General features: G+C 42.5%; 1 protein-coding gene across 2 annotated transcripts in view; it reads right to left on the reverse strand.

The window, feature by feature from the left end:
* Positions 1-22,531, reverse strand: part of RGS8 (regulator of G protein signaling 8) — a 67,021-nt gene that overhangs the window by 23,031 nt on the left and 21,459 nt on the right. Inside the window, exons 2-4 of one of the 2 annotated variants that reach the window (XM_027868607.1) lie at positions 12,477-12,550; positions 6,658-6,759; positions 4,649-4,713 (exon numbers count right to left, since the gene is read on the reverse strand). In XM_027868607.1, the coding sequence (XP_027724408.1) occupies positions 4,649-4,713; positions 6,658-6,759; positions 12,477-12,550 (241 nt within the window). Of the gene's footprint in view, positions 1-4,648; positions 4,714-6,657; positions 6,760-9,844; positions 9,871-12,476; positions 12,551-22,531 lie in introns of those variants that run through there. The other variant, XM_027868608.1, reaches the window with a different exon arrangement.

A 22,531-nucleotide genomic window follows, 5' to 3' on the forward strand; every position in this document is an offset into this window, starting at 1 on the left:
AAAAATTATGTGACTTAGACTGAAGACCCCCTCTGTTCATCCTCCTCTGAAGACCCTCTAGCTTATCAACATCTTTCTTAACCCATAGTACACAATACTGATGATGGCAGAGCTGTGAGACTAGCACCTCTCCATTCCTGAAAGTTATGCACCAATTAATTCAGCCCAAGATCATGTTATTTTTATATTGATGTTATATATATTACATATATTTTATATTGATGTTACAAACCCTAAAGTCCCCAGATAGTTTTCAGAACCATTGTTATCTAACTATACCTTTCCTATCTTATGCTTTTGACATTGATTGTACTCAAGTATAACACTTGACATTTACTCCTATTGAATTTCATCTTCTTAGACTGAGCCCAATGCTCCAGTCTGGTGAGAGCCTCTGGATCCATCCCTTCCAGCTTTGTGTCATCTAAAGGTCTGTTTATCCAAGTCACTGGTAAAAATATTTAACAGCATAAGGCCAAGCATAGACCCCTGGGTACTTCACAGTGACCTCTTGTTATGCTAGCATAGAACCATTAACAACAAGTCTTTGAGTCCTAGTGATCTATCCTATTCTGAATTCATCTGATTGTACTATCATTTCATCCATATTTCTCCATCTTCTCCATAGGGATAGTACGAGAATTGTCTACCTTCCTCATTCTAAGATGAAACTGAGGCCAAGAGGTCCAATGACTTGTCCAAAGTCAAACATCTAATCAGTAGCAGAGCCTCAACCTAACACCTAATCCAGTAGGCTATAGTCTAGTGGTAAAGGCAGATTCCCTCCCAATTTAAGTACTCAAAATTACAGTAGGTAGATGAAATGTGAGGGATAGTGAAGTGTCAGAGATGGACAGTATGGCTGAAAGATCAATGGGCTAAAGGCCAATATGACTTTAGCCCACTTAACCTGTTTGGGCCTCATTTTCATCTTTTGTTAAGAGAGAATATTGGACTAGATCAATAATTCTTAAACTATAGTCTAGAGAAGACTCATCTTCCTGAGTTCAAATCTGGCCTCGGATACTTACTAACTATGTGACCCTAGGAGAGTCACTTAACTCTGTTAGCCTCAGTTTCTTCATCTATAAGATGAGCTGGAGAAAGAAATGGCAAACCACTTCAGTATCTCTGCCAAGAAAACCCCAAATGGGATCATAAAGAGTCAGACACAACTGAAATGACACAGCAACAAACCCACATAAACAAAAGCTCTTGGGAGGTGGAGGCCCTCATTTTTTTTAGCATGTAAAGGGATCCTGGGACCAAAAGTAATGATCTCTAAGATTCCTTCCAGCTCTAATATTCTATCATTCTATGTTCTTTTTAAAGGTGGGAGTTGAAGGAAGGGCAGAAAAGAAACATGGTCATTTGGTGTTATGCTTCAAGAAAACTCAGAGACTGTTTATTTCTTTTATTCTTCCCTGGCTGCAGAGAATTACCAAGGAATGGCTCACGGAACCTCAATACATTCCTCCAGGACCCAACCATTCAACTCACTCTCCTTTTCTTCATTTTTAGGACATATTTTGTTGTCTTAATTGAAAGCCCTACACACTTCTGATCAACGGCTGTCCCTCCTAAGAGACTATTGAATCCAAGGTCCCTTTGGAAAAGCTTCATCAGCACTAATTAAGTCACCATCCTAACCCAAATTAATTAGATTTTTTAAATGTTGCCAACACCCGTCAAGGTTAAAATAGGCTCTGACATCTCCTTAGACCTCATGCTGGACCTTATAAAATCACACTTGGAAGATACCTGAGAGGTCAGCTCTAGCCAAAGCTCTGAAAAATGACTTCTGAAATTCTACCAATAACTCATATAAAGTCTTTTCTCTTCCCAAAGAGACAGACTTTCAGTTTCCACACAAAGATGAAAAAACAAAACATCGTAGGCTCAGAGATTTAAAGCTAGAAGGGACCTGAGACCGTCTAATCCAACCCCTTCATTTACAGATGAGGAAACTGAGGCCCAGAGATGTTATGTGACTTGACCAAGGTTGCTTAGGCAGTAAGAAATCAGACTTACAAAAGGATAACACAGTATTAATAGAAATATGTTTGTTTGTTTGTTTTTTTAACTTTGAATGGGACCAGTCTGGAATGGCATTTTAAGTTTTCCTTAGCTTAGTCTCCCAACTCTAAGAAGGCCTATTTCACTTTTTTTTTTGGGAAGGGGCATAGAAAACTGAGAGAACTAGACTGATAATTATATTTATAGGGAACTCTTCATGAACAAACTTCCTTGAACCCAGGTTTTAAAGTCTGGCTCTCTATCTAATCCACCATATTTCATATTTTACTTCTGAAAACGAAACACAATACTCTAAGACTTCTAGTTTAAAACCATTGATGGAAACAACAGAAATGTAAGTCCTTGTACCACCAGTACCAAGGTCTCCTAACAAAGCTCTCGTGACTAAATTTATCAGCCCATTGTAATGGTCTAATGTTGATCTTGATAAAAACATCAGTCCATCTGAAATCCAAGGTGGTTTATCTTATTCTTATAAAGATACTGTTCTGTATTAAATATATAATATCTTCACCTAATATCACCTTGTTTCCACACAGGTCCTTTCTATAGAGGAACTCAAAGCCTTCTGAAGGTACAAGACAGGAAGGGAGTATTTTTATCTCCATTTCACCAATGAGAAAACAGCCTCGGGGCATAAACCAGTGAGTCAACTCTGGAGGCAGCAACAGAAACCAAGTATCAATATGACCTTGAAACAAATCCATTCCAATGGGGAAAAGAAGAGAAAAATTGGGAATGACACTTGTTTTAGCCCTAATGAGACTCCAGATAATGTAGCCTCTCAAAAGAGTAGGAATAACTGTCAATGCTGAAGTCCTATTTGGCAAGTTACCGTACCAACCTTTATAGGATAAACTGGCTGCTTTTGAGAATCCTGTCTCCAGCACAAACTGCATCCGCTTTGCATTATTTCTTTATGCAATTGATAGAAATTTGAACATTTCTCCCACAGGAATCCATTATATTTGCCCAAGTTGTTATATAGTATTGCATTCCATTTGTAATTTGCACTTGTAAATTATTTATTGGAAATGGAATCTATTCAACAAGATCATGGTCAAATAATTTTTAAAGATATGCCACTTACATATTCCAGTGTCATCAGAAGAATCAATATGCTTTATAAACTAATAGGCTTACGAAATAGAGACGTAAGGTCAAAGCTTGAGGTGAGAAAAGAAAAAATGGAGCTGGAATGGTTCCCCATCGATGACAATTGGCCATTGAAGACAGTCATTCTCAATCCCGACCACTGCTATCACTGTACTGTGTTATATCCTGTTTTTGCCGCCTTTTTATACATGCCTTTTTTGGCTTTGTGGGAAGCAGTGGGCATAGTAAGAGCAGAAATAATAACTCTTCCCCTAGAAGAATATAAGCTACCTGAGGTCAAAAGTTCCCCAGTGCCTGGCACATTTAGAGGGAGGGGACCAGACCTGTAATTTCATCAGTTTGGAGAAGTCTCAGTGAGGGACTTCTGCTGTCAATGCCGATTGGATGGAAGAATGGAATAAACATTTCTTAAGTGGCTACTATGTGCTAGGCACAGCGCTGAGTGCTTTACAAATATTATCTCATTTAATTGGCACCTTATCTGTACCTTGACATTTTAAGAGTGCCAGTGGTGCATTTGACTATTCACTTGTCCCCTTGTCCCTCCCCAATTGTAGGACTTTATGGTGTTTCCCTCTCACCCCCCTGGCTACTTTTCCTTTCTTTCTGTGTGTTGTCTTTTCCCCTCCCAGATTGATTTTTTTTTTTACTAGGTAAAAGAGACCATTCTCTGTCTCATTTCTTACCTAGCCTTAATTTACCTAGCCTCATTTCTTACTATTGCTTCAAACAACCTGAGACCTAGGAAAGACCTTAGCTTAAAAAAGCCAAGATCTCCCACTGCATTAAATGCCATCTCCAGGCATCTTGATCTATATCTTGCCATTCGACCAGATGTCTTTGAAGGAGAGAGTGAAGCTGGTAACTTTGCACATCCCTGCCTCACTTAAATTCCATTCACTTGCAAGTCATGGCATCACTTTTCTGTTGTCATGGTCCTCTTCAAAAAGGAAGGACAAACAAAAACACTGCTCTTAAAGTTTTGGGAAGTTGCCTGAGGCACTGAGAGTAGAACCTTTGTCTTTCTGATTCTAAGACCAGCTCTCTCTTTCTCCCTGTACTCAGTAAGCATGTAATAAATGCCAATTGAATTCCATTGCCTTGAAGAAAAGAAAGGCAAAACTTTAATTTTGACATAGTTTATGAAACAGAAGGTAGAATTAAGACCCTCCCAAAACAGAGTCCCCCCCCCAACCTTGCTTTATCACCTCAAGCATCAGTGGTGGTATTCTACACCGTTTGTACATACCTACTTTATGGATGATCAAACTGAGGAGCCCTGAAGACTTGGAGAGAATGTTGTTTAGACTTACTGGAAGTAACTGAGAAGCAAAGCCAGGAGCTTTGACCATTTAACCCCCCCAAATATGAAATCTTAGAGTAAAATCCCTCCCCTGAAAAGTTGCTATAAAGGCTCACTGAGGGCACCAGTTCTTATATTCCTTATGAAAACTGCATCTGAGTCTCAAAATTAGAAGCCCTGGGGTCTACTCACATTTGTGGGAGAGGAGCACATCAAATGAATCTGCCCACCTTGTAGCTTCTTCTGTAGATAGCCTCCTGGAACAGAAGAAACAACATTCTGGAATACTATCCACAAAGCCCGCTCCCCGCCTCTCCTTTGGCTGGCACAAAATAACACAAAATGGAAAGTTGAAATAAATGGATTATTCAATTAATTAATCAAACTATTTAAGTCAAGGATCTATGACTTTACTTGCACTGGTAGCAATCAAAACCCCTCTATGTCTCCAAAGATGCTTTTTGAAAGCTGACTATTGAGCCAGGAAGACAGGAGTTTCAGAGCTGCCTCTGATACATACTATCTCTGTGATGCCTACTTAACCTCTCAGTACTCTAGGCTTCTCTTTACAACTCTTAGTTGGGGAGAAAGGGCCAACCTGCATTGGTAGAAAGAACTTCCTCCCCTAGGAGCTCCCTATAATAATGAAATCACAGGTCTGATCCCTATTGGGACTATCCCGAAGGCCCCTAAATTCATCCCCTTTGGGGCAACCTGTCATTGATCCTCTCTGAACTCAGTGAGGCGAGACTTAGAGCAACCTGTTGCAAAACCCATACTCAAAGCCTTTTCAGTTTGATAGGACCTTCCAGATCTTATGCCCTCATTGCATTTTCTTCTAGAACTCAGAATCCCCCCTATGCTTGAGGGAGGCATTGGTCAAGAGTTTCAGTGGAGAACAACTCGAAATAACCTGAAGAAATATCTCCCTTTGCCAACCTAGTGCTTTAGGACAGCTGAAGGAGATATATGCTAAAACTTAAAGATTGTATCCAAAAATCTGCCCCTGAACACATGCGCACTTTTAAATCAGTTATGGGGCAATGTAGAACCCACTCATGGCGAGCATTGGTAGGCTGCAATATATGACCAACAAGGAACCCTGAAAAAGAAAAGCCAAGGATGCCACCAAGGCAATGTATGACCAAAAGAGAAGGTGGGCTGGGCTGGGCAGAGCAAGGGATGGATGACAGGTGAGTAACTGAAGTACTCCACTGGCACCTTTGAAGGATCAGTAAAAATCAAGAAAGGCCTTCAGCACATAGGGTGTGCTGAATTGATTAGATTAACATATTTTTATTATTTATTTACTTAATACTTTAAGCAAGTTTCAGTTTCTTAGTTTCAAGGTCTAGGGTCTCAGATTTGATACTAACAGAAAGGGGACAATAAAAAGATTCCCTCTCGTCATCTCCCAGTCATTATTCCTGACGCTTCCCTAAAGGGGAAGAGAGACCAAACAAGATTTTCATTCATTCCTGAGAAAAATGAATGTTTCTTTCACAAGTGCTCAGAGCTGATATAGTATTGTTGGGGGGAAAGGGAAAGAGAGAATACAGAACCTGTAGTACAAAGACCTGAATTTCAGTCTTGGTTTAACCACTTACAGTTGTATGACCTTGGGCACATCCCTTAAAACAACAGCTAGCATTTACTTAGCACATTAGCACTTGAAGATTTGCAAAGAGCCTTACAAATATTGTCCCATTTGATCCTCATAATAACCTTAGAAGGTAGGTGCCATTATTAGCTCCATTTTACAGATGAGTAAATTAAAGCAGATAGAGGTTAAATGATTTGCCCAGGGTCACACAGCTAGTTACGTGTCTAAGGCTGTATTTAGACTCAGGTCTTACTGACTCCCAGGTCTAGCACTCTGTCCGCTGGGCCACCTAGCTGTCTCTGAGTCAGTTAACTCACCCATAAAATGGGATTAATATTACTTTACTACCTCTCTCACAAAGTTTGGGGAAGGGTCAAATGAGATGTTTGTTAAAGCACTCTATTATACAGAAAGCACTGCATAAATGAGTTGCTATAAAATGAACTGATTAACAAAGTCACACATCCTTTAGCTATTTCTTGGGAGTACCATAATTCCAGGGCAGCCTGTACCTAACCCTAACTGGAGCTTGTCTATCTAGTGGGTGCCTAGAGAACTCTCACAACTGAGTGACTGACACAAGACTGTCCATACTCACTTGAGAGCCCGGTTCGGCTTGTCGGGAAGAATAGCTGTGAAATCACTACATGAATCTGATTTGTGAGACAGACATCCCAGGCGAGTCCTCATTCCTTTGTTCCTGCAACCAAGAACAGGAGCAAAAGGAAGAGAGAAACTGTAATAAAAAGAGCGATCAACAGAAAGGGTTCCTAGGGGTGCACACAGAAAGCACTGAGAAGCTCACTGGCTCACACAACCACCCCTGAGATTTCATGAGCAAAAGGGAAGGAACCAGAAAGATCAGCAGCAGCATTATCTGACTACCTGAATACATAACAGGTACCTTTCCCCTGGAGATCTAGTGCTTTTTAAAGCTTCTACAGCAAATTGGTGGTAAGTCAGTCAATGAAGGTCGTCAGCTCCGAAGACTTTCTAAATCAGGTTTCCCCATTGGGAAAGGAGATACAGTGATGTCAGAATAACAATCTGCATCTTTCCCTCCCTACAGAAGGTCAGAGTAAGCAACTGTTCCTCATTGTAAAAAGGCCCATGAAGCCCAAGGAAGGGCAGAGCAAGATCAAGCCTCATCAATTACCATTGTCTGTACTGGAGAGACACACAGATCATGGCAATGAAGGCTTAAAATGGCGGCAATGAGGTCTCAAGATGGTATGGAGTTGAGCAGAATGAGGAAGTCCTCTGTGATTATGACTAGTGATGGGGCTAATTATTGAAATCCTTCATCAAACCAAACATCTTCTGATTATGTTAGCACTAAAAACCAGTAGAGGTTAAAGAGGGGAGGGGAGCAGTAGCAATTAATGCATTCAGCAGTTAGGATCCTATTTACAACTCCAATCATTTCATTAACTAAGTTCTCTGCCTTCATTAACATCAATTGGTGCAAATCAAAATGGTAACACATTTTAATCTCAATAACTCACCTATTGCTTGCATTTATTAGCAAGGACCTGGCCTCAGTCAATATTTTCATATATGATAACTGATGGGCAGCTCACATGCTCCATTGGTATCTTTGCGTTGCTAGGAGACCTCAAGGAAGATACCCAGCACATTGGGTAGAACCCCTATCATGAACTTATGGGAGGACACAGATGAGATTTACAGAGTATGAGGAGGCCTCTATGGGTTCTGATCTATACCATTGGAGGGAATTCTCACATCAATGAACTCACAGATTCATCTGAGTGTTTAAGGGTAATCATGATCAAACCATAGGACATCTAAGCTGACTCTAGAGGCAGAATAGTATAATTGATGGAATGGAACGCTGGATTCATGGTTAGGAAGACCTGTGTTCAAATTCTGACTATGACACTTATTGGTATGTGACCATGAGGCAAGTCACTTAACTACTCTGACCCTTGATTGTAAAATGGAGATAATAAAACACCTTTGCCCACAGGGTTTTTTGTGAGGGTCAAACAAGGTAATGCATGTGAAGGGTTTTGCAAACTTCAAAGCACTACATAAAAATGACCTATTATTATTCATTATGATAGAATCTAATGAGTAATTTTGCTCATTGCTCTTCCCTGCTGGAGACTTTAGCACTTTCTGGTCTCTTATTGCCCTATGTTGTACATTACTATAAGGCTGGAAAGCCAAAAAGTGCAAGAAGGATTCTCATTAGTGGGCCACATACATCACCCTCTCCCAAAGAGACAAAATCTCAAGCTCAGTTTCATACCACTTTCATATATTCAGAATTTTTATTTCATTTATAAGGGAAGTTATTATTATTGCAAAGCAATAATCCTGGAGGTCAAGGGAGGTTTTGGAACAGTAGTCTTTCAAGCCTTCTCTTCCCTATCCATTGGTCCCAGTGACTTCCCACCCAGTGGCCCAGAAAAACCCTCTTCTCTAGCCTTGCTCTGCTTTGCTGCATCTCAGGGAGGCTAGGTGCAATGGAAGCACATTTCTATGCCACATTCTACCTCTTCATAACCATTCCAGGTCCAGAACATTTGAGTCTCCATTAAGGCTCCCCCCTCCAATAGACAGTTAGGGCTGCATGTCCTGTCCTCCCACCACTTCCCTCAGTTCCCATTACTAAGCCATTTCTTTCATTGCTCTATAAAATATTGACCATAATAGTTCTCTCTCCCCTCTAATGGTAAGTACCAGGGCATAGCAACTGGCTGTTACAGATGGCTAGGACTTTTGGTAGCGTGAGTCCTGTGTGGATAACAAAGCGTTTAAAATGACTAATTAAGGGCTCTCAGATGGTCAAATTTAGTGAGTCCAAGTAAAGACTGTCACAAGTCATTCTATAGGCCAGCGACCCAGCCTTCAATAATTTACCACATCCACTCTGAGCTTCAGGATCTTGAAAGTATGACATGAAGTTGAATAACTGCTCCCTTGGAATTATTTCCAGTGATTCTAAGATGAAGAGTTATGTACTGGGTTTGAATGCAAGCTATGTACTAGGTTTGAATCCAAGCTCTTCCACTTCTTAAAGGTGAAACCACCTTGCTAAGCCTCAGTTTTCCTCCTCAGCAAAATGGATATGCTACTTATACTACCTTTCTCAAAAGGTGAGGAGAGGCTGGGACAGGAATTTGAGCAAATCATAATTTGCAAATCTATATGGGCTAATTGGCAAGGCCCTGCAGGGTATAGTATTACCTGTGTCAGAAACCACCTTGGGGCCCTTAGGCAGCAACTTTCCCTAATGGTGCTCTGAGAATGAACAAGTCTTATTTTCTTTCTAGGCTAGGTCAAGCTTCAGGTTGTATATGACCTGTTTAGTTCAAGTGGAAGAAATTGGAAATAATAGGAGAATGGAGGGCCAAAGATCAGCATTAGGTTTATTATAGCCTGAAGGGCTTGGAGAAAACCAACTTGTTCTCTTCCCTGAAGCAGCTGTCCTGGCCAATACTATGGGAGTCTTCCAATTAACTAAAAAATGTAATAAGAACAAATAACTTAGCACAGTTCCTTGGGCTCCCATCCTCATGCCTGTCAGTCATCTGCATGATGGGAGCGTACCTGGCAGCCACAAGGTTTGGGGCTAAAGAATCCCCTACCTGGAGCAGAGGACATTGTACAAAATCACAATCCCAGTTAGGGGACATACAAGGCAAAGCAGTGCGGGGGGAGCGGAGAAAGCTTGAGTGGGGCAGAAGCGCAGGGGAGAGCAGGAGGCGAGGAAGAAAGGAAAGGAGGTGGGGCAAAAATGCACGTCATGGTTCAGTTACCTCCGTGGCATCAGTAAGGCCGCCATACAGGCATCCGGCTACGGGCAACCCTTTAATTGGCTGGCTTGCAGGGCCCTCAAGGCAGGAGGTAAGACTGCGGGGAGGAGGGGTTTGCCCTTTCACGTCCTCTCACCTAAAATCAAAGAATCCTAGGTAAAAGAGGGGACCTTGGCCCTCTCAAACCCCTTCACTCCCTCTTCTCTCTGATAGGGTTTGAGCCCGAGCCATCCAGGCATGGGGCGGGGAGAGGGAGGAGGAGGGTGGCAATGTGTCCTCAGTCAAGTGTGCCCACCCAGGGTTGTGCTGTCCAAAATAAGCCAAGTGGACTCAGATTGCTTTAAGATTGGCCAGGAATTGCTGTTTCCCAAGCTACCGGCCATCATTTAGAGGAAAGTGGGACATATGGCCCAAGGGAAGGACTGAGCTGGCAGTCCCCAAAACACTGTTCTCTCTTCTTTCCAAGGGCAAAACTGAGGTGACTAATGGGTGAGGCAAATCTACACTGATGATGCTTGACTGACCCTTTCCCCATCCTGCCTTCCAACAGACCCAAAATGGTGTGCTTGGATGGCATTCCGTTCTTATAGCTCCCTCCAAGTTAGTCTATGATGGGAGAACACAGTCCAGGGAGGGTATGAGTAGGAAGAAGGTTGGAAAAACTCCAAGGACGTCTTTTCAGGTGCTAGCAACCCACCAGCTATCTCCTTCGCAAGGCTACGAACAGAGCCAGGATTAAGGGGAGACAGATAGGCAAAGGTCTAAAGCACAACACAAGAGGGGCTTGACAAGGGATGCTTCTTAATATTGGTTTTTATAAATGCTAAATTTTTGCAGCCAGAAAATTCTGCTCTCCATGGTTCAAAGGGACTTATTTTGTGGTACGTCTAGTCATATGTGTTATCCAGAAGACTAATAGGAAAAAGGGAGAATTTTCAGATATGGGGGTAATCTTCCAATGCAGAGGGATACAACTTTCAAACCTTGCCTCAGGTGTGCAAAAGCCACATCTCAACTCTGTGTGTGTGTGTGTGTGTGTGTGTGTGTGTACACAAATCCTATGTGTGTCAGCAAAGAGGCTATCTTATTCTGAGGCAACCAGTCTCCCCTAATCTCATAGGTCCCTGACCATTTCTGACCAGAAGGGAAAGATTATTAGAGGTGTATTAAGAATGATTGGCTTGTATTTCCTTCCTTATGAACTGTTCAGCAAGGACATAGCCTGGTATATTTCTACCCGTCTACTTCCACAAAGGTAACTGGAGAGATGAGAAAGAAGAAAAATCTAGTTTTAGAGGGGGCATCCCATCCACAAATAGTTCCTCAAAGGAACCCCAGCAATAAACATGGAGTGTATTTGCAAAGCTTTTAAATATATATTAATTAATTAGCATTTTAAGAGGCAGTGCACCTCTTTCACATAGCTGTGTGACCCTGAGCATATCCCATTACCTCCCTTTTCCTTGGCATCCCTAAGTCTCTTAAGTTGCAGAGCAAGTAGTTTTCTGATGGCAATACAATCACCAATATGGCTAAAATAAGTCTCTTGAGTTTTTATGGTTTTAAAAATTCTTTACTCCAGAAAATTAGGGAATTGTGTTCCAAGTCAGAGAACACATTTTCCCAATCCCTGTCCTGACCACTGTCTTCAATCATGCTCCTTCATGGCATAAAGTCATAGTTACAAGCTAAAAGGGGAAACATAGAAATCAATGCTTCCAGCCCTTTTTGCCCTGGTCTTCCTCCTGACCAGAGTGGAGGCTATATCTAAGGGAAAGACACATTTGCAGAAGGTTTCCTTTCTCACTGTCACAGTGACAGTCAGGAGCTCAGTCCCTCGTTCCCTGATGCCCCAAACAGAGCAGGCAAGGTCACTTGAACACACCTGACAAGGCATCTCTTGGCACACTCTAGCTCAACCTCACTTCTCTTCCCATTTCCCCTGCAGTCTCCCCCCACCCCCCCACTCAAAATGACTCACATCTTCATCGGATTCCCTTCCCTAGATCTCTTAGCTGCCTGCTGTCAGACACTGTTTGTCACCCTAATCGACCCCCCTCCATTTCTCCCCAGATCCTCTGTCCCAAACAAGGCAACTCTTTTGTTCCCTTGATAAACCTAGCATCTGATCCCATTCAGTGAGAATCTCTAGGTTGCCATATCCCAAGCCCCCTCTTCCTTCCACAGATGTACTCACTACCCTCACCAGTTCCAAAGCCAGTGGTTTTGCTCAGCCATCAGAGTCCCGATACCCAAAGTTTACCCCAAAACCCCCACATGGTGGTCTGAGGTACAAAGGGGAAGGTGAGGTATTTGGTAGCACCCCCAAAGGGAACACAGCCTCTTGGCTGCCTCAGGGAAGCCAACCTCCCACATTCAATAGGAGGGCAAAGGGAAAGAGAAGGATGGAGAGCCCCCCTCCACCCAAGGAGTAAGAAAACCAAGGGTTAAAAGAAAAAAAAAAAGCTGAGACTAGAGAAAAGGTAAAAGCCACTGAGAGTTTCAATAGGGAGAAAGCACTCAATAGAGAGGTAGGTTAAAGATAGGTTAGTTAAATATGGAAAATGCACTCTGCACACATTGGCACCCAGATGAAGGAGAAGAATGAAGAGAAAGAAAGGAAAGCCATACTCACTGCCTTTGACCTGTCCTCATGGCCTGTGGGTCTTTGCCAACCAGATGGTCAGAGAAGCTGCTGGTCAAGGAGCTCTGAGGAGAGAGCAAATCTATCTCTTAGCAGTCAAATCCTTGGCGGGGTGAAGAATGCATGCCTGTGGTTGAGTGCACACACACACACACACACACACACACCCTCCCACCACTTTTGCCAGGCAGCAAGCAGTACAGATGAAAGCTCCCCTCTCTGCTTGTCACATCCAGTAAATACTCAAGCATCCCACACCCAGCAGGAGGTGGCTTGGCTAGGCTTTGCCACGCGGTGTCTGCTCACCCATTTTCATTGGAAGCATGAAGGAGGTACCCACCTGATCAGAGCCCTGCCTGGCACTCTTCCTCCTTGCTAACCTGATTCTCAGATGCTTGGGCTTCAGTTAAATGAAAAGGAACACATCCCAACCTTGCCTCAGCACCAGGAGACTTTGAGGGGTGGAGTGTGGGTGTGGGTGGAGGAGGAGAGGGGAGGGGGAGTTCAGATATAAGGATTCCTTCCTCATGCCCCACCCCCACCTCAGCCCTGACTTAACTGGAGATAGAGCATCCAATCGGTCTGGCTTTAATGAGCTCTGCTGCAGTCAGAGAGCCAGTTGCTACTCTGGGATCAGGAATCACAGAATTCTTGTCCCAGACAGCTGCCGACAGCAGGGACCATGGCCGAGCCAAACCTCCTAATGAGCAGGGGGCTATCGGGTGCTTTAATAGTTCTGAGGTGATGTGACAAATGCAGAGAAGGCTCTGGTGTACAGGTAACCCATCTGACTCCCACTCCCTCATGAGGTGGCTAGCCTTCCTATTGATACTGCACCTCATGCCAGAGCTGAACCCCACGGACCTGAGGCATTCCCATGGGGTACCATATTTCAGCCACCTCCTGCCTGCAGATAAGCATTCCCCTCTCCTCCCCTCCCCCCCGACCCCTGCCATGTCCCTGCTCTTCTCTTAATGAGAAACTTCCATAATCTCTACCTGCCCAACCCTGCTCATTTATCACCCTCTGCTCTCACCTGGATCTTCCCACAGTGAAAAATCACCTCACTTTCTCTGCCATCACCTAGCAGCTTCCTGCAATTTGCATTTGCAGAATGTGGAGACTCTCCCCTTTGTTGTGCCCAGTTCTGACATCTCCCCCATTTTCTAGTCTACCTTCTTACCATACCTCTTCTGAGGTTCCTTGACCACTCAACAGGGAGCTCTAGGTAGATTTAACTTCATAGGACAAGTCAAATCTACACTCTCCCTGGCTTTCTCCCTGGGTTCCCTGGTCTAGGGTTCTCTTGCTCTAAGCACACATCCGATCTGAAAAAAAGATGTCTGGCATTCAGCTCCACCTGCAAGCACCAAGAAGGAACTTACTAGAGCTGGGAGGAATCCCTAAGGAAAGGTGCTGTGAGGACTTGGAAGAAGCCCACTTTTCACCCCAGGATTCTTCATGCAAAACCTGCATTCTGTCAAGAGAGTGAGTGATACAGCGGTCCCCGCCTGCTGCATGATGACAGGGGCCAAATATAAATTCCACTGCTGTCTCTACAGTGACTCATTGTCTCACTCTAATAATGTCCATGGTGTCACTCGGTTCAGCAAAGGGGCCTTGGTGGTACAAGATGTGGTTTTTACTTTCTTACTGTCGCCAGGTTTCAGCAATGTTGCTAACCAAGCATCAGTTCCTTAAAAAAGAAATAAATAACCTAGCAGACTCCAGGCTTTATATCACTGTCCTGGGACCCTGTACTATGAAAAAAATAGACTGACAGATAGAAATTGTGAAGATGAATTCTGTGAAGAAGCACCTTGCTATAATGCAGATAATGCCACAAGTCAAATTGCGGCCATACACAGTTATACTTATCAAGCATCTGGCACCATTATACAAAGTCCCTAGAAGTCGGGTGCTATTCTGGACTGCCACCAGAAATCCAAACTTCACAGAACAATTTAAGGTTAGGGTTAAGTTTGGATTCAGTCAAAGAGCCACATTTGAGGACCTAGAGGGCCACATGTGGCCTCAAGGCCACAGGTTCCCCACCCCTACCCTAGACCTTGTGGGGATGAACACCCATTCCACCCATCTCCTGTCAGTACTGTACTAGTAAAACACTTGGTTTTACCCTATGTGAAAAAAATTTCCATTTACATCTCTGGAACACTTTGGGGTTTGCAAAGTAACTTTCCAAAGTACTTTCCTCAAAACAGCTCTGTGAGATAAATAACATAAGCATTATTTGTCCCATTTTATAGACAAGAAAGTGAAGCTAATAGAGGTCAAAGTGTTCACACAGTTTGTACAGCTGTCTAGCATTACAGCTGGGATTCAAATCCAGATCTCCTAGTGAGTGAGTAAGCCTCTCAATTGATTTGACAAATAAGTTAATCAACAAACATTTTTTAAGTATCTTCTGTGGGTCAGGTACTATGCTAAGTGCTGGGGACATGAGGCAAAATAAAAAAATAAAATAAAATAAAATAAAATACAGTCCCAGCTCTCAAAGAGCTCACAGACTAATGAGAGAGATCTACTTGTGCAAACAAGATAGAGACAGGATAAATTGGGTGGGTTGTCTCAAAGGAAAAGTACTAAGATTAAGGAAGACTGGGGAAGGCTTCCTGAAGAAGGTGGGACTTTTTAAACAAGACTGGAAGGAAGCCAGGTAAGCTGGAAGGCAGCAAGGAGGAAGGCAAGTGTTCCAGGGAGAGGGGGACAGCCAGTGAAAATGCATGGAGTTGTAAAACAGAATAGTTATGTTCAAAGAGCACCAAAGAGGCAAATGACACTGGATTGTGGGCTACCTGGAGAGGAAGAAGGGTTAAGAATACTGGAAAGGTAGGAGGGTGGTCAGGTTATGAAGTGCATTAAAAATCAAACAGAGGATTTTATATTTGATGCAAGAGGTGATAGGGAGCCACTGGAGTTTATTGAATGAGGGAGGTGGGGAAGGTTGATATGGTAAGACCTGCATTTTAGGAAGCTCAGTGTGACAGCTAAGTAGAGGATAGACTGGAATGATGAGACACTTGAAGCAAAGACACCAACTAGCCATAAAACGTCCTTGCATTTGAATGGATCATGGAGAAGAGTATTAGTAACATTAGCAAAGCCTTACTAGGTGGATATATAGAATGCCATATGCACATATGTCTAGCAGGAAATCAATGCAAATTTATTGACTTCATTTCTACATAGGAAGAGAATTGTCACCAAAACATGATAGTTCCCCAGTGCCATATGAGTTTCAAAATATGTACAATTTGTTTCAAACAAAAATATAGCCACTTTGGTTTCCAAAGATAAAAACTGACTTCACATAGAATTTCTTCACTTTGCCCATTTGCTTGAGCAATTGTGTCATAGTTATATGCTTGGGGTGTTTTTGACCTTTGATTCCGTCAGAATGGCGAACTCCCAGAGGGAAAACTCTATACCAACACAGCACTCATCGAACATAAAATACTGTTTAGTTTTTAATGCTCTTTATAACCTGGCGCTCAATTTCCAACTTACTGTCAATACCTGGAGAGCAGAGAGGATAAGTGATTTGCCTAAGGTGATATAGTCAGTATGTATCAGAGGAAGGGCTTGAACCCTGGTCTTCCTGACTTAAAGACTACCTTTTTGACTGACTCTAATAAGATGAAATTTAAAAGACATAAATGTAAAGTCTTATATCTAGGTTCAAAAAAAAATCAACTTTACCAGTACAAGATAAGAAAGACATGGCTGGACTACAGTTCTGAAATAGATCTAGATTTTGTTGGCCCATAGAATCAAGATAAGTTCAATATGATAGCCTAGTTCTCCGGGTCCAAACTGGGCAGCTAGGTGGCACAGTGGATAGAGTGCCAGTCTTGGAGTCAAGAGAATCTGAGTTAAAATTTTTCCTCAGACACTTACTAGCTATGTGACCCTGAGCAAATCATTAACCCTGTTTGCCTCAGTTTCCTCATCTGTAAAATGAGCTGGAGAAGGAAATGGCAAATCCTTCCAGTATCTTTGCCAAGAAAACCTTAAACGGGGTCACAAAGAGTCAAACATGACTGAAACAACTCAACAACAACAACTGGGGCCAAGATAGAAAGTCAATGTCTGCTACTAATCCTCTGGGACAGCCCAGGTACCATTGGCCCTTCAGAGGGAGAGTTTTCCCAGTATCTCTAGCAGACAAGGGCTGAGTTCATCAGGAGCCAGGGAAATCCATGCCATTGTCACAGAAGATACACACACACACACACACAAAATGTAATTAAAGGGATGACAGAGCGAGTGAATTAGATTTCATAATGCAATATTTTAGAAAGCCATAGTGACGTAGGAGGTTTATGGACAAGCCCATCAAAAATGGCCCACATGCATTTAGTTAGGCAATATTCCACCCAGGACTGTACAATATTTAAAAGCTTTTCATAAAAACAGTCATTTATGTATTAGATTTCAATTTGGTCTGGTGTGCTAATGCTCTGTTGCAAATCTTTTAAAAGCAAGCTCCACTTCTGAACGATCCTAGTAACGGCAGAAACATGAATCAACATAAACTGTGATGATTTGGAGTTACCATGGAGACAGGCAGGACACAAGGAAGGGCAGGACTGAAAGATGCCACTTGGCCAAAGGAGTTTGCTCCCCAAATGCCTTCACTTTCAGCCCACCATTCACACAGCACTCTCAGCTTTTACCTTTCTATTTGCTCATCCTCAGTCCAAGCATCCAGCTGTCTTGTTTGCAATGATGGTGCGTCAGAACAGACATAGCGAGAAATGTTACCTCTATGAGTTTATAGATCTGGTACCCTACCTCATTCAGAGTTGCACCAAGTCGGCAAGCGTTTATCAAGTGCTTTTTATGTGCCAGGCACTGTGCTGATGTTGGGGATACAAATACATGCAAAAGGAAACGCAATTCCTGCCCTCAAGGAGCTTACAGCCTAACAGGGTATCCTAACATAAAAAGGAGCTGAAAAGGAGTGGGAGGGAGGGGGGAACAGGCATGGTGGTGAAGTCCTGAGATGAAGGATAGCTGTCCTTGGCCCTTCCTCAAAATGGAAGATCCAGAAGGGCAACCAACAGGAAAAGGGGGATACAGGACAGAGGGAGAAGGCAGCTGAGGCATAGGGGCAAGGTCTAGAAAATGAAGGATGGATCATTTCCTCAAAAATGGAGGTTCTTGGAAAAACTTGGGTCTCTTCAATTTTGTCTTTATATCCCTAGTGTCAATCATTAAGCACCTACATGTGCCAGACGGATGCTGCTAGGTGGCTCAGCACATAGAGTGCTGGGCCTGGAGTCAGGAAGATCTGAGTTCAAATCCAGCCTCAGACACTTACTAGCTGTGTGACCCTGGGCAAGTCACTTAATCCACTGGAGAAGGAAATGGCAAACTATTCCAGTATCTTTGACAAGAAAATTCCACAAAGGCATTGGTGTGATATGGTCCACAAAGAGTCGGACACAACTGAAGGACTGAACAACAACATGGTAGGCACTGCACCTAGCATACAGGATACAAGGACATCAGTAAAATCATCCCTACCCTCAAGAAGCTTACAGTCTAACAGGGGAGACAACATGTGCATAGATAAGCATATACAAAATAAATGCAAAGGCATTTGAGAGGCAGAGGCCTAACAACAGGGAGAATCTGGAACTTGAATAGGTTTTTGAAGCGAGCTAAGGACTCCAGGAGAGCATTTCAATCATGGGAACAGGCTTTGCAAATATAGAAAGATAAGAGATGAAATGTCCTATACAAGGAACAGCAAATAGGCCAGTTTGACTGGAATGTAGAGTGAGTTATGGGGAATGACGTGGAATCAGCCTCATAAGACAGGCTGCAGCCAGATGGTGAAGGGTGTCATACACCAAAGTCAACGCACATTTATTAAGCACCTACTATGCTGAGTACAGAAGAGAAAGAGAAAGGAAAAATCAGTCCTTGCTCTCAAGGAGCTCACAGTCTAGCAGAGAAAACAATACAACATGTAAACATTAAATACAAATAAGATACAGAGAGAATAAATTGGTAATTATCAATAGAGGGAAAGCACTAGAATTAAGAGGGATTGGGAAAAGTTTATTGCAAAAGATGGGATATTAGCTGTGACTTGAAAGAAGCTAGGGAAGCCGGGAGCTGGAAATGAGGAAGGAGAGCCATCCAGGCATGAGGGATAGTCAGTAAAAATGTTCAGAGTTGGGAGATGGAATGTCTTGTCTCAGGAGCAACAAAGAGGCCAATGACACAGAATTGTAGAAAACATGGAGGAGAGTGGGGTATAAGAACGCTGGAAAGGTAGGAAGGGGTCAGGTCATAAAGGGTTTTAAAACACAAATAGAGGGTTTTATATATGATCCCGCAGGTAATAGGAAGCCACTGGAATTTATTGAGTAGGACGTGACATGGTCAGATTACTTTGATGGCTGAGTGAAAAATGGATGAAGTAGGAAAAGATTTGAGACAAGGAGACCAACCAGAAGGCTATTGCAATGGTCCAGGTGTATGTGATGCAGGCTTGTCTTACGGTAGGGGCTGTGTCGATACATACAAGAAGTACTGCAAAGATAAAATTAATAGAACACGGCAACAAATTGGATGGGGGATGGTTCGAGGAAGGGAGGAGTCAAGAATGACAACTAGGTTGCAAGCCTGAGTGAACAAGAAACACGGTGATGCCCTCAAGAGTAACAAGAAAATTGGTAAGAGGGGAAGGTTTAAGGGGGAAAATAATGAGTTCAGTTTTGGATATGTTGAGTTTAAGATGTCTAAAGTATATTTTTGTAAAGGGTATATTGGGGTTTGAGATACCTATAAGAGTGGCAAAACTGAAGAGTATATATTTTATCTTAAAAGAAATAGGGAGTCACCAAAGTTTCTTGAGCAGGGGAATGACACCATCAGACCTGTTCTTTTAGCACATCTGATTCCACTTTCAACACCAACACTGTGCTTGCAAATGAGGCCAACAGGCACAGCATGGGCCAGGGAGGCCTGGGGCTCCCAGGGGACTGAAAAGCTGCATGGTTGAGTGCAGCACTGGTTACAGGAGAAGACAGTTGGCTCTGGCCCCAGCTAAAATCCTTTTTTTGTTCTCCAATGCTTCATCTGTAAAATGGGGACCATCTACTGCTACTTCCCTACTTATGAAGGAGGTTGTGAGGATTAATTGGATAATGTCTGTGTAACTATTTGAGCTCCTTGGAGAAAGGTTCTATATAAATAGAACCTTATTATTTCAGGATTCATTTTTACCACCTACCTGCCTACCAGAGGTGTTGCAGAGATTTATAAGTTAACACATTTGTCCCGCCCTTGGAGCTACTTGGACAATAGAAGGTTATATAAGTTCCCTTTTTTCCTTCCATTCCCCTTGGCCTTCAATTCCCTCCCTTCTCTGCCATCCTCTCTCCACCTCCAGCTCCCCCATACTGGTTATCTTATTTTTTAATTCCTTTTCTTCCTTTTTTCTTGTTCTCCTCTTATATTCTTCTTTTTAAGTGGGGCAGCATGGCTTGGTAGAGAGAACACAAAATTTGGAGTCGGGAAGACCTGAGATCAAACATTGCCTCAGAGTGACCATGGACAAATGGTTTTACTTTTCTGAGCCCCACTTTTCTCATCTGCAAAATGAGGTTAGTCTCAATGGCCTCTAACTGCTGTTGCAAATCTAAATCTGTGATGCTATGAAGTTCCTCTTTTGAGAAATCCTAGAAATGATCCTAGCGCTGAATGATGGAAGCTTTGGTAGCTAACTTTTCAACAATTACTTGCATCTGTGAAAAAGCAAGCTGTTTCAAGAGGCTGGGAAAATAAGAAACAAGACATCTGCACTGTCTCCCCAAAGGGAGTTGTTGCTGTTCAGTTGTTTCAGTTGTGTCTGACTCTTTGTGACCCCATTTGGGAGTACCATGGGATTACAAATTGTCCCCTAATCTACCAGGATCAGCGATAAAATATGGTTCAATAATGTGGGCATTACCTGTGAAAACTAGTAGCGTTTGAACTGAAAAGGCAGAAAGAATACAGTGTGTGGCTTAGGGCAGGGCTTCCCAACCTTTACAAGTCTGAGGGGTCTTTTTCAACGTCAAATAAATTTCATGCATCCCTACATGATAAGAAGTTGGATTAATGTATTTGGAGTTGGAAAGGGAATAAGCAGTTATTAAGCATCTATTATGTACCAGGGACCGTGCTAAGAACTTTACAGATATGATCTCATTTGATTCTCACAACAATCTTGTAAGGTAGGTGTTTTTATGATACCCATTTCATAGGTGAGGAAATTGAAGGAGACAAAGGTTAAGTGACTTGCCCAAGGTCACACAGCTAGTGTCTGAGGTCGAATTTGAACTCAGGTCTTTTTGACCCCAGGCCCAGCACTCTATCCACTGTGCCACCTAGCTGCCTCAGAGAGAATGCATCATGACCAAAAGCTTCTATGAATTCTGGGATGTTTTCAAATGTATTTGAATTGTATTCATCTCAACATAGACTTTTTAAAATATTAATGAGCATATTACGGTGAAAGGCAATCTTGGATTTGTAGGTGGAGAGCTGGTTTGGAGTCTGAAAGATCTGGGTTCAAATCCTACTAATGACACATAAGTGTTGCGATTCTAGGCAGGCCGCTTAACTTCTCCTTGCCCCCAGGCAACTCTCTTTAGCGGCAGAGCAGATGCTGACCTGCATTAGAAGGGATTCCCTGTCCAATGAAATCATAGACTAAGAACTAAAAATAAAATAAGTGTATTGAAGGACATATTTTTTTCCTGGCCACAGAAGATTTGTTTACTTCTTTATGGATTCAAATGTGGATTCCTAGCCATTGACAAAAACCCCCAGGCTTGGCCAGAACTTGGGACCCACTGAGCATTTCTTAGTGCAGCTTCTAATTGCATTCTGTATTTGCCTAATATTGGCTGCTCTCTCACATAAGTATTGGTTTTTCTCTCCCCAAAAGAGAGTAAGCCCCTTGAGGGCAGAGACAATTTACTCTCAAATGGTTTGTTTGTTTGTTTGTTTGTTTGTTTTTAGCTGTTTTAAGGTCTAAGGATCCAAAAAGGAATTGGAATACTGCTCAGATTGGATAGGACAATGATAACTGAAGGCTTACTGTTTACCTTTAATTTTACTTCTATTTTCTCTGCCTTTGGTCTGGAAAGGACAGAATAAAAATGGCTCATGGGAATTTGAAACTCAAGGCAAAAAGGGAGATCAGAAGAGAGTCCCAAGCTGCCCTTAATGAGTCTTAGGTCATTTAGTCAAAGGGAACTCTATTCTAGAGCAGTTGTTGACAAACTAGGGCCGAGGGCCAGATCTGGTGCACTGCCTGTATGGTTTTGATATTTTTAGATAAAGCTTTATCGTACATAAAAATGCAAAAACTATTATTTATTTTTTGTACAGCTCATGGACTGCACAAAAACAAGTTGTGGGCTGAATTTGGCCCTCAGGCAGTAGTTTGCCGACCTCCCTGTTCTTGGGCCCTGGATAAAGCGGGGTAGATGTGATTAATGAGCCATGGGAGAAATTTTTGAAGGATAATGGAGAACAGGAGTGGTACGGTAGGACTGGAGAAGAGCTGATGTCCCCGTTTTCAAAATAGGGAAGGAAAGCCTCCACACTATGGGTCAGTGAACTTAACTTTGATTCCTAGCAAAATTCTAAAATATATTATCAGTCAATGAATTGAAAATAGATTATCCATCAATAAGTGCCTACTATTGCCAGGCACTGTGCTAAGCACTAGGGATACACAGAGTCAAAAGACAGTGTCTGCCCTCAAGGAGCTCACAATCTAATGGGGGAGACAATAAGGAAACAAATATGTACCAACAAGCTATATACAGGATAAATAGGAAATAATTTAGAGAGGGAAGTCACTAAAATTAAGAGTGATAGGGAAAGGTTCTCTGTAGAAGTAGGATTTTAATCGGAATAAAACTCCTGAATGCACAGAACCAGATTAAAATGTAATTGGGAGATGTTTAACAAAATAAATAAAATACAATACAACATGGGCAGCTGGGTAGCAC

This window comes from Vombatus ursinus, unplaced genomic scaffold (assembly GCF_900497805.2).
Source record: "Vombatus ursinus unplaced genomic scaffold, bare-nosed wombat genome assembly UNPS02014789.1, whole genome shotgun sequence".
Classification (NCBI taxonomy): domain Eukaryota; kingdom Metazoa; phylum Chordata; class Mammalia; order Diprotodontia; family Vombatidae; genus Vombatus; species Vombatus ursinus.